The sequence below is a fragment of the Falco naumanni genome, chromosome 18 (assembly GCF_017639655.2).
Source record: "Falco naumanni isolate bFalNau1 chromosome 18, bFalNau1.pat, whole genome shotgun sequence".
Taxonomy (NCBI): domain Eukaryota; kingdom Metazoa; phylum Chordata; class Aves; order Falconiformes; family Falconidae; genus Falco; species Falco naumanni.
Window position 1 is genome coordinate 5,224,157 of NC_054071.1, and position 12,414 is coordinate 5,236,570.

Below are 12,414 nucleotides of genomic sequence, written 5' to 3' on the forward strand. Positions count from 1 at the left end.
CCGGCTCCTGACAGCAGCCACAGCACCCGGGACCACACACCTGATAGTGTTGGCTCAAAGACGTCCGTGCTCTGAGCCCCCCGAGCCCGCTGAAATAATCTACGTGCTGAGGGCATCCTCCACTGCAGTTAATTTTAAGCTGCAACCATAAGCCAACACTCCCTGTTTTCACGCAAGCTCGCTGTTGTTAACCCGCTTAGTAAAAAATCCAAATAACACCTTGTCGTTAAAGACTGTCCTCTAGGTATGGAAAATAAATCTATTCATCTGATCTCGCACTTACAAAGCAATACAAAGAAACTTTAATTATGCTTTTTCCCTGTCGGCAAACAGCAAAAGCGGCAGGATTTTTGCTTTAGAAAAGCTGCATTAATAAGTTATCGGCATTTCACTGACTTCTAAGTGATTTCAATTATAACTCCTGTCTGGGGCCCCACAGACCCACCAAACTGCTGAGATTTTACACCACATGTTTCATAACATTTCTGTTTTTCTTAAGAGCTCTTGCGATCAAGGAATTACTTGAGAATCTCAGCTTAAAAACCAAACAAATATCCCAGTGGTTGAGCAGAAACCCCTTTCCAAACCACAAACCGAGGTATGCGACACCCAAAGACCAAATCACAAACACTGTATTTGTGTGAAAGCAACTCATGCTATTAAAGCGAGCGCCTGATTCCTGAGGTTGCCTGTCCTCAGTGTCAAATAACCACCATGAAATCACATCCCATTTAGATGTGTGAGCTTAAGGCATGGGCTGGACCAACACATTCTGGGGCCCGAGCTGATTTGTGCCAGGATTACGTTCCCAAAAAGCTCTAAGGAATTACAAGACAGGATGCTCCTAAGAGATCCAGGCTGCCAGCTCCACACAGGGCTGAGCATCAGCAGGGACTCGCCCTCCGGTCCTCCCGTCAGTCTGTGCCGACGTGTTACGTTTCAACACTTTATAAAGAAGAACTGCTTTTACAGGGTGCAGGGGAAGATAAAGGGGGACATTGGACAAGTCAAAAGGCACTTGCAATCACCCGCTCTTTCACAGACACCCTTGGCACAAAAGCAGCCTCTCAGACCAACTTCCAAACGTCTCCAGCTTGAGGAAAAACGACTTTGAGCTCAGAATAGGCACCCACAAAACTGCGGGCTCAGGGGGCTGCCCTCAGGACCAGCATCCACAGCTCGACATGCCCAGCTGATGGGAGCTGTGTCCACAAGTCAGACAGGATTTCTGCAGCAGTTACTGGCGCTACAATTTGCTGCAGCTGTAAAATCCCAAATGAGGACGTGAAGCCACTTTGGGTTGTGGGGTTTTTTGGTTTTGCTTGGTTTAAATGATAGCTGAAAATCTTGGTAGCAATACTCTTGCCGCTGCTTGTTCTCTACAAAGGTCTGAGCTCTCCTATATAATTTATGCATCTATTTCTGGCAGCCTGCAAGCAACCCACCCTCCTTGCCACCCCGAACAAATAATCCTTAATATAGAGGTGAACCAAGTTGCTCTGTATAAAATACAGCCAAACCTTTGGACCAGCCAGAGCACCATTCCAGGAACTTATTCGCACAGTGCCAGAGACATTATCACATTGGGCTTGAAAGTGCTAATGTTACAGTGCATTTCCATTCAGAAAACGATACATCAAAGAACGTTGGCTCTGTGGCTTTAAGGGAGTCTGATATCATTCCAAAATGTCACGCAGTAAAGTAGATATTTTTTAGAAAACATGTTGTTTCCTTATACAGTGGATTCATGCCTGTTCTCCTCCCCTTGGCAAAACTCAGGTTGAACTGGTCAAACCTGCTGGAAGCCCTGGTGAGGAATTGGGAGAAATAACTGCTCCCTGGTTTAACCTCTCCCTCCCTGGGCTCATCGGATGATGTCTGCGATCAGGCCGGGAAAAACATGCAACGGCAATTGCACTTGTCACAAACCCCTTCCCCAAACGTTTCCTACTCTGTTTCCTATGGCTTAAAAGTACATCAACAGCAAGTTTATAATAACCCAGTCAAAAGCAACAGAAGATGTTTCTGGACATCAGGGAGGCAGAGATAATTGCTTCTAATGGTATTTGAAAAGAAAAATGTAAAGCTTTCAACTCCAGCATAAGAGGCATTTCCACTCATCTGTGGGCATTCAAGGTTTGATCTATACAGCCTATCAGACTTGCAGATGCTCAGCATTTCTGAAACAGGTTCTTAGTCTGCATTTTATTCCACACACTTTGTTATTACACCAGAAATTCAGCAGCATTTGGGCACGTGGCTCCTCTGAACCATCGCATGTGCTCAGAGCCCCAGGCCACACTACCCTCCCCTGCAGCGGTCACCCAGTGCCGCACCACCGCTGCACACCCTACTGCAGCGGGCAGCAGCCTGTCATTGGGGAAGAAAACCACAATTTTTGGTTTGGAAAAGCAGAACTCTGCTGTTACTCCACCCACACAAGGGCTTAATTCAAGCCCACACCGAGCTGTCAAAGCGGTGGGAAGAAGGAAATCACAGAAATGCCTGTTTGGGAGGTTGGGGTTTGTCCTTTTGGCTTTTTATTGGTTTTCTTGGGGGGGCGGGGGAGTTGCTCGTTGGTTCTGTTTTTTAAACAAAAGTGACCAGGAAGCCGAAGGCGCCCACACGGTTTTCCAGCCGCGCAGCCCGCGGGAGCGGCGCCGCTCTGCGCCACACGGGGGCGCTGCAGAACTCCGCTGCCGCGCTGCGCTGAGAGCGCCCACCGGCACCCCCCAGAACCCTCCCCCCCCCCGGCACCCCCCGCACCCCTCGGCCCCCCCCCCGCACCCCTCCACCGGCACCCCCCGCACCCCTCGGCACCCCCCAGAACCCCTCCACCGGCACCCCCCAGAACCCCTCCACCGGCACCCCCCGCACCCCCCCAGAACCCCCCCCGGCACCCCCCGCACCCCTCAGCACTCCCCCACCGGCACCCCCCGCCCCCGGCACGCCTCAGCACCCCCCTCACCGGACCCCCCCGCCTACCAGCACCCCCCCAGAATCCCCCCACCGGCACTCCCCGGACACCAGCACCCCCCTCTTGGCCCCCCCTAGCAGCCATCCACTGGCACCCTCCCACCAGCACTCCGGCACCCACCTACTGGCACCCCTGCACCTACCTGCATTCCTAGCACTCCCCAGCACCCACCGGCACTCTCAGCACTCACCCACTAGCACCCACCCATGACACCACAGCACCCACTGGCATCTCCCAGCACCCACCCACCGGCCCCCCCCCAGCACAGCGCTGGCACATCCAGAGTGCACCCCACACACACATCATACAGGCTGGCCACCCACCCTGCGCGCCCACCTGCACAGCACAGCGAGCACCCTGCCTGCCCACCCACACCCACACCATGCAGCACACCCACCCACACATCCAAAACATTCCTGCAGGCTGGGTTTTTAAAGCAATTAATTCCATATTTCAGAAGTGATTCATCAGATTTTAGAAGCATGTAAGAAGTACGGGGCAAACCAAAGCAGCAGCTATAGTTGTAGACACAAGGGCTACCTAAAAGCAGGGGAGCACACGTCGTTCAGCACACCACACACTTCAGGGGGAAAGGGTTTGCTTCTCCAGACCACCACCGAGAGAGAGCACAATACTCCTTGAAAGAGAGGAACGCGTTCAGTCTCATGCCGAGGTGGGCTGGAGGCTGCCATGGACCAGGCAAGAAACTCCCAGAAGAAGTTTACAGGCTTCTCTCCAGATCTGCCAGGGCGCTCACCAGCATCTTGTTTCTGCAGAGTTACCTACAAAACTCACTTTGCTATTTTCCCTACCCATTTCTATATACTAGAAGGCCAAACGAGCAAAATGGGGCCTTCTCCGGGACATAAATGGGTTCAAGAAGCACCTGGAGATGGATTACAGACGAGCCACCTTGTTACAGTTTCTAATTCCCCCCAAAAAACGTTCTAATATCGTGTTGCATTTGTATCTGCCCCCTCCCATCCCCAAGCCACTGGGGCTGAGTGAAACACCCGCTCATCTACCACCCTCCACACCTTTTACGATATAAACCATTTTTAGCACATTTGTATAAAGCAAAGGGAATTTTTGCTAAATGATTTTATTTCAACTGAATGAGCTGTAAGTACGTTTGGCCAAAGTCCTCTGCTGACATGATGGAAAAACCTTAGAAGTCAGAGGCAAGGTTTCTTACCCCAGTGCCTAACAGAACCTGTAAAGTACATTCCTGTCACTCTGAGTTATGTGTCTTTCCACGTGCTAGGGGATACCTGCGTAACATAAAAGAAAATATCTTGTCACTTCTGTTGTCACGCCACGGCAGCACAGCTGAGAGCCAGGTGCAGGGGCGGACGCCACAGTGGCCCTCACCCCCTCCGCTCCGCGTGATCTTGCCGCGACATCGAGTGAATCATTTGGATCCCGGCTCAGCATTCCTCCAGCAAGGGATCCAGAAGTGCCACTTTGGGGAAACACAAACTGATAAAGCAACATCTAGAAGTTCTAAATATGAAGATGCACAGCTCCTACCCTCAGGACACTGTCGTATCTACCTTATGCTTCAGGAAAACTAAATGAACAAACACTGGCAAATTAAATGAACTATCAGTTTAAGACAAAACATTTTTGAAAAGTCTCCAAGTGGTCTGAGCAGAGCACATTACATGGGAAGTGTCTCCTAAGAAATACTTATCATTATCACAGTACTTAGTACTTCCACAGTGCTTCCCAGCCTCCCAGCACTGTACAAACATTAGCTTCTTAATCACTCATTAGGGATGATCCTATAGAGCTGGGCCATGCCTCATTGAGTAAAGTCATCCCCAACTCGCTCAGTCCCTCTTGCTCCCTCCAGAGACAACTTCGAAGGTTCTCTGATTCCCACGAGAAGTTCAGAGCAAGCAAGGAACAGTCTGCTCAGAGTGAGCAGTGGTGGCATCCCCTGCTTCAAACCCCGCTGGTTTTTGTAGCAAGGAGGGGCAGAAGTGAGCATCATCCCAGTCAGAGACCTGCTTCCATTAAAACCTTGAATTAATAAAGTTGGGAAATTCAGGAAACAGCAGCCTTTAACAGAGCTGTGGGCTTGCACCTCAGGACGTAACCTCTTGTTGTTGCAAAACAGGGCTAAGAAGCGACGGAAAAAAGCCGCAGGAATGAGAAGCATGTTCCTACAGCCGGCCAATTTATTCTCCTGGCCATAGTGAGACGGATTATCCCCATGCGTCAGCCACCTGTGCTGCCTGAAAGGAGCAGCTCTCGGTCACTTATCCGTGTGACAGCAGCACCCCGAGGGTCCATCGCGGCCCCAGCTCTGTATGAGCACACAGGAGCCGGGTCCCTGCGCCAGGTAAGTGGAGAAGTGAGTGCTGCAGCAAAAAGGGCACAGTCAAAGCGAAGGTTTGCACACGCAGAGAAGCCAAGGCAAACTTTGATCATGATGAAAATCAGCTCACGCAATCTTAAAACTTTCTACTTTTCCCATAAGCATGATCTAATTCAGAAATCAAGACTGTCTGACACACACTTTAGCTTAATCGCTTTTCTGAAGTAAGGATTTAAACTCTCAGGTGAGCGACTTCATATTAATAAAAAAAGAAATCATTATGCCTTCACTTTCTATAATGAAAAAAAGTAAGCAAAGAAAACAATCAAGCAAAACAAAAATCCCCCAAGTAAACAAAAACATCTGATAGTAAGTCACCACAGAAATTCAAAAACCCAGAGGAAATCACAACCCGATCCATATCCTTCCCGCTGGCGGACATCTAGAAAAATTCATTCTGACGATGCCCCTACAAACCATGGCAGGGCAAAGAAAAGGTTCCCAAATCATGTGTTCAGCCTATTTTCCCTTTCATATCACTCTTTCAGATACCAACAGCCTGCATCCAGCCCCCCCAAACTGCTCTGCTTCCTCCAGAACGAACACACACAGTGTCAAGCCCGTGATTTGCTGTTACTCAGCACTCTAACCAGTTTCCAAGCACTAACACCTCATTTTAATGTAACTGATCTCGATGCCAGCTTTCTTCCCTCCTTTTTGTAGTATGTCATTTTTTTTTATGTTATCAATCTCCTCGCCATTCACCCATTTGGGCACCCTTCCCTCGAGCCTGGCATTTCATCTGTGTCTGAAAACTTCCCGTGGTGCCAAGTGTTTGCATACCTTGCAAGTGTTATGTCAAACTCTGCCCCTTAGGGCTGCCAAAAACCACCACTCAAAGTTAGCAAAGCAAATACCTCCTTAGACAAGCTTAATAAACACGCCAGGAGAAATCCTAGACTTCATAAAGGCATCGCTCGCCCGACGAGGCCAAGCTCGAGGTCTTCAGCACCCTTTCATGTCCCATTTAGGCCAACATCCATTATCCTTGTCACACGTTCTCCATGCGTAAGTGCATCGTATCTGAGCACACAGGTTATTTAAAAGAACCAGTCCCACACTCCACACCTCTCTCCACGCTGCAATTACTAGCTGACTATCAGGCCAACCTTGCCTCTAATCAGTCTAAACAAAGATGTTTATTTTATGGCATAAATCAACACACACAGCAGATATGCCTGGTTGTTTGCACTGTGCGAAGAAGCTAACTTTGGTGCCCATCAGCTCTTACGACCTCATCCCAAATAAATCCTCATTTCTTGACTGATGATTACTGATTCCTAACAGGAGTGGGAGTAGACATGAAAAAGTGTGTTGAGCACAGAGAAGGGGAGAAGAGGAGGGACAGAAGCACAGAAAATGGAAGAGGAAGGACAAGGCAGGGAGGTAAGAAAGCATGGGGGGAAGTGCAAGGGAAGTGAAAGAGGGGGAGGAAACAAGATCTGTGGGAAGTAAGAGACTGAGAATCTGAGACCAAAGCAATCAAGTCTTCACTAGAGCCCAAAAGATAACCCCTGAGAAGATCAGAACAATCTCAGCTCTGTAGACTTCATTTTCAATAGCACAGTGCAAATCCATCTCTCCTCAGCCGCCACTCCCAAGCAGACGGGACCATCCCAGTAACTCTGCCCAGAAAACCCCCGTCTGCCATTTAGTGCTTTGGAAGGTGCCCTGGAACTCAGACGCCAGCTCCCATCCACCGCTTTGCTATGAGCACTTCTACGCTCACAGGAAAAAGAAGCCCCACGTTCCCAGGCACTAGAAGGTCCCAAAAAAGTCTTTCCAAAGCAAACCACCTTAAAGACGTCTAATTTTCAAAGGGTGGGGGGAGGCAAGGTTTGGGAAGACATAGCTCCTTCAAAGTGCGAGGCAGAGCACCCAAGAAGAAACACACTTGAGTGTGGCATGTTAATTTTGGGAAACGCTAGCTACCAGGTCAAATTCTGCTCTTTTTTGTCACTGTTGTCAATCCAAACCAGCACTACCAACTCCAGCTTGCACCAAGATGATCAAGAAATACATTTAACTCCGGCAGCAGTAAATTAAATTCAGGATGGCCATAACATTTTATGGTCATTGACAAAACAGGTACCAGTCAACAAAAAAACCCAAAAAACACCTCCTGTGTTATGAGATGGATATAAGACAACAAGGAAGTCATACTAGATTACACTTGCATTTCTACCTTCTTCACTTAAGGACTTCAAAAAGCATCAGTGACTTACCGTCATCCTGGAAGTCTGACAGAAGCGAAGCATCAGATGTCATGGAAGGGGCCAAACCCCAGCTCTGATTTTCATCGGAACTGTCCTGTCCAAAACAAGCATCGTGATGATCCTCTCCTAGAAAGAGAAGAGCAGTCTGATTTTATTGAAAAGGACACATTTCTAAACCCAGATCTTACTGCCTGCACCCTGAGACATGTTTCCTCCTGTTTCCCACCTCCCACTGAAGTTCTCTACAAAACTCAGAACCACTTCCGTGTGGGTTTAAGACCAGATTCATCGTTCAGGGCCAAGGTGGCATATTGCTGCTGCGAGAACGCTCGTGCTGGGTATGTACAGACTTCACACCTGGAAGGCATACAAGGAGGAGGCTGGAAACACCAGTCTTGGGACCAAACTACCAGAGCTATGTCCAGTTTTTTGTTCTTGCCCCCAGTACATGACCTCTGCATAAATCACCCATCTGTAAAATGGAGGACTAGGCTACCTGCTTCACCAGAATGAAGAACCTTCCTATTTTGTAGGGAAAAGCTTTGAGATCCTCAACTGAATAGCGGTAGGGGGAAAAAAGATTGACTCCCTGTGACAGGCAGTCACATATAAATTAACAAAACAATGTGCCTGTGTGTGGAGGCAGGAGCTATTACCTCCCCATACTTGATGTTGCATTGAATTTTTGCTAGGGAATTTGCTACTGATATTGGATTTTATGCAGAAGGCACTTAGATACTACAGTGACAGATGTTAATATCAAATTTTAATATAAATGGAGTGCAGCTAGCCTACCTGTAGAAGAAAACACTACTCACCCTAAACAAAGCGAAAAAGTGGCCTTTCAAGCTTTTACCTTACATTTCCTGAATACACACAACCCAGACTGCTGATAACAGAGGTAAAGACAGCTGCTTACTCATTCAACACACAACAAACAGCAAGAAAGGTGAGTTTTCAGCTGATGTTAATTGTATTCAAACACTAAAACCAAGTTTTATCTCAGCAAACAGAGGAACTGTGCTCCACAGTTTAAATCAAGCGCTGATGAAAGGGTACCAGGGCCTGGAATGGAGGGTTACAAAGCTCTTCCTCCCACCAAGAAACACAGTGGAGATGCCATTAAGTCTCCAGCTGCAGAAAGACGTGACACAATATTTTGGATGTGGTATATTTTCAGCATCCCAGGTTGCAACCTTCCCCTGTCTGCTCTGAGTGTGAAGTTCCCACAGACCCCAGGCTCCCGCATTCAAGGGCATGTTTTCAAGAAAATATCTTTCTAGTTTCCACCAGAAGGAATAATCTGGCTGTGAAGAACATAGGGCACATGAGATAATCCTCCCACAGATCAGTTCCTTAAAAAACAAATCACAGTGAGTGCCAGGCATCATCATAGCCTTGCTGATAGTACAGGCTCAAAGGTCTTGAAAAACTGATTGAAGATTTGACTTTGAGATTTACCAAAGGCGTACAGGGGTCAATGACTGAACAGAAGGGTCCCTGGCAGCCCACCTTTTAAGCCACTAAAATTCTAATAGGGGAAGAGCCCAAGAAGTAATGAAATCTTTTTCCAGCTCTGTGCTCGCTTGCTTCCAGCAGCCATCCCAGCACGCAGTGCGGAACATCAGATTCTGGAGAAAAAGGAAATTCAGAACATAACTTTTCTCCTTTTGGGAGGTGCATCGTTCAGCATCTGCACTGCTAATCTCCCATGCCAAGAAGAAAGCTGCAGGTCCCTGGCCCAAAAGGGCAGGCTTTGATCTCTCCTGCAGGATCAGAGATCAGCAGAGGTGGTACTGCAGTAGTCTCCCATCCACGGGCTGCTTCTCAGTCATGAAGAGTAAGCAAAGCACGTTCTTCTATGCTACAACAAACTGAAATTCATGCATGCACCTCCATGAGGGGAAAAAAAAACACAAAAAAACAACAACAAAAAAAACCGATTAGGGGTTAAAAAGCAGAGAGTGAAATCCCCCGCTCCACTGGCCAGACTCGGGAAGCAGAGCACATCCATGAGCGCACCACTGCCCGCCTGACCTTGGAGAAGTCATTTCAGCCTTTGCTCAGTTGTGTGTGACAAGGGTATGTTTCTTCCCTGTTTTACTGTAGCACTTGGAGATCCTCAAATAAAAAGGCTTTAAAAAGCCTATATGAAAAGCTGCTACCAAACGGCAACTCGGTGCCGTAGGAAAACACAACGTTCATTCTAATGAGGAGCCTTCCCCCACGCCGTGCTGCAGCGTTGCGGGCTCGACTATCTGCAGCGGTGTGAAGATGCCAGCATTATAAGACAGTTTCCATAAGCCCCTTAAAAAGAACATTTTCTTTCAACCAGGCTGCACTGTATCAAACCAAGCTTTTCAAACACACACCGAGGTAACAGGTGGTCCCCTATAACGAGATACAGGTGCAGGATTATTGCGATAACGAGCAAACTGCTCCTGGTTTCCGACTAGCAGGAGGCAGCGTGGCGCGGTGCAGCCGCCACGCTGGGGAGGCACGGCTCACGCACCGGCGCGTGGCTGCGCTGAACCATTTGGAACAAGAACAAGGGCCCGATCGCCAAAGTGACTTGCAAGAATAAGTCACTGGCTTTAACAACAGGAGAAGCTGTTACAGGCATCAGCCATGGGGAAGAATCAAGCCACAGGTCTCTGTTTTGGCAGAATAATCGCTGGTCAGGAAAAATCATGGGAGGGGAGGGGGCTGTCCCCACACAGGAGTGGGAACTGAGATGTCATGTCTTCAGGCAAGCTACCGTAACGCGCTCCAACAGACCAGGCTGCAGCTTGTACATACGTGTATCATGCCAAGCACAGTGGGACTCTGAATTGCGTCAGCTGCCGCAACACAAATCGATACAAACAAAGGCATTTCGTTTGGTTTAGCATTAGGAGTATTTTCAAACACCACCTATAGCCTCAGTAACAAAACCAAAGTGAACAAAACCACTGCAGAAATAGCTACTTAAAACAAATCCTGTTGCCTTTCCATTTAGATTTGCATTATGAGAACTTCTTGTGCTTTAATCCACTTCTCCATAAAGTTTATGGAGCAGCAACAGCTAGTTGAGTCCAAGCAGAAAAAATAACCAACAACTTGTCAGGGGCCAAGCTATTGTTCTGAATGAAGAAAAAACTCATTAGCTTTTAATGAAAACACAGGGAATAAAAACCAAATAGCACAGAACCCCAGCAAATAATTACTCTGCACCTGACGCAAAGCTGCTCTATCTTCCTACTCAAATCCTCAGCAAAATTCCCTAACTCATCGCTCTTTGAAGCATGAACAAAAGCAAGATTGACTCTAAGGGAAAGAGCAAGAGGTTTCTTGAGCTTGCACCTCATCCAGGGGCTCCCCTGACACTTTTTGGCTACCCCCAAGTGTGCTAAATTCCCAGCTTTTGTGCTTTGTGATAGTTGTGGCACAGGAGAAAAAAAAAAATTATGCCATCTTTTAGTCATCTGACATTTTCTGCAGAAACAGTTTCTCGTACAGCAGCAGAAAGAGGGGCTTGAGGCATTCTGTGTAATTAACACAGATATCGTGCTTTATATGTATCAACTCTCAGCAAACTGCAGAGGGGACAGATTGTGTCTCTGGTGATGGGGGTGTCCCCAGCAGAAGAGGGGGTGGCAATTTAGAGTCCAGTGGCTTTGGACAGCAGCATCAGGCAGGTCACATCAGTCACACCAGATCCATGCAGGACCCACGGACATCACACAGACCTGGCATCAGGCAGAGACGCAGCCTCTGGCAGACCCCCTGTATCAGAGGAGGGGAAAAAAATACCAAGAGGAGAATGAAAAGAACTTAATTAAGCATTAACAGGGCTCCAAGTAAGCAGCACAAGCAGGACCTACAGGAGAAAGAGTCACCACGACCAGGGAACACACTGTTGCTTCCTTCTCCACAGCTTCAAGAGCACAAACACTCTCTGCAAGGAAGGGAATAACTTGAACGTAACTTTCCCTCATTGCTTTGGGGCTTGCGATGCTGGACAGTAAAAATAAAAGACATGCCTCTGCTCTGGCATAGTTCCAGAGACAGGTCTTAGGACAAAAGCTAGAAAAACCTTGGTTCAGATTCTGGTTTTGCTACAAGTCTGTTGTGCAGTGTCAGAACATGCCTCCGTGCCCGTCCCCCCTTCTGCAGAAGTGCGAGAGGGACAGTTACTCTCTTTTAAGACTAAAACTTCTATTGAGATCTCAAAAACCAACCTTTCCAAGGCCAAAAGTTTTTCTACACACAAACTGGCAAGTAAGTTTTCTCTTCTTTAAGCTGCAGTTTGCCTCTTGGGGGGGGGGGGGGGGGGCGGGGCAGGGAAGAAAAAGAAACAAAAAGCTGAATTAATGCATCCTGGCACACACAGGAAGAGAAACAATCTAAATAGGTGAAAGGGCTTTGTAGTAGAAAAAAAATTCATCTCCAGTAGCTTGTTAAGGGAACTGCAATTAAGCTTACTTTGCATTCAGTGAAGGTCTTTATCTAGGTACCTAGAGTTTCATTAAGCATCTTTTTAGAGCATAAGAAAAATCAATACCAAGCGAGTTCCATTTACGCTTTTATGATAAGCTTGTTCATGCCAAAGCGGAAGTAAAATCCCCAACTCGAGTTAATATTCAAGGAAACTAAGTTCCTGCTTTAAAGTAATGACTCCTTAGTATCATACTACAAATAAAGGTCTCTGATCCAAATCCCATCTGCCTTCATGCTCGACAGTGTTAATATCTCTAGATTTTCAGGGACTAATTTAGCAGTAATGCATTTCCCAAAGCAGAGCTGTAAAAGTATTATCAATACTATGGTTTAATATCCCTCACTACAATCACTTGCTG

At 47.5% G+C, this 12,414-nt stretch overlaps 1 protein-coding gene across 1 annotated transcript in view; it reads right to left on the reverse strand.

Annotated features, from left to right (window-relative positions):
- The window catches only part of SKAP1 (src kinase associated phosphoprotein 1), a 155,881-nt gene that overhangs the window by 116,945 nt on the left and 26,522 nt on the right, over positions 1-12,414 (reverse strand). The window contains exon 4 of the mRNA XM_040617243.1: positions 7,586-7,702. Within this exon, the coding sequence (XP_040473177.1) occupies positions 7,586-7,702 (117 nt within the window). The remainder of the gene's footprint in view (positions 1-7,585; positions 7,703-12,414) is intronic.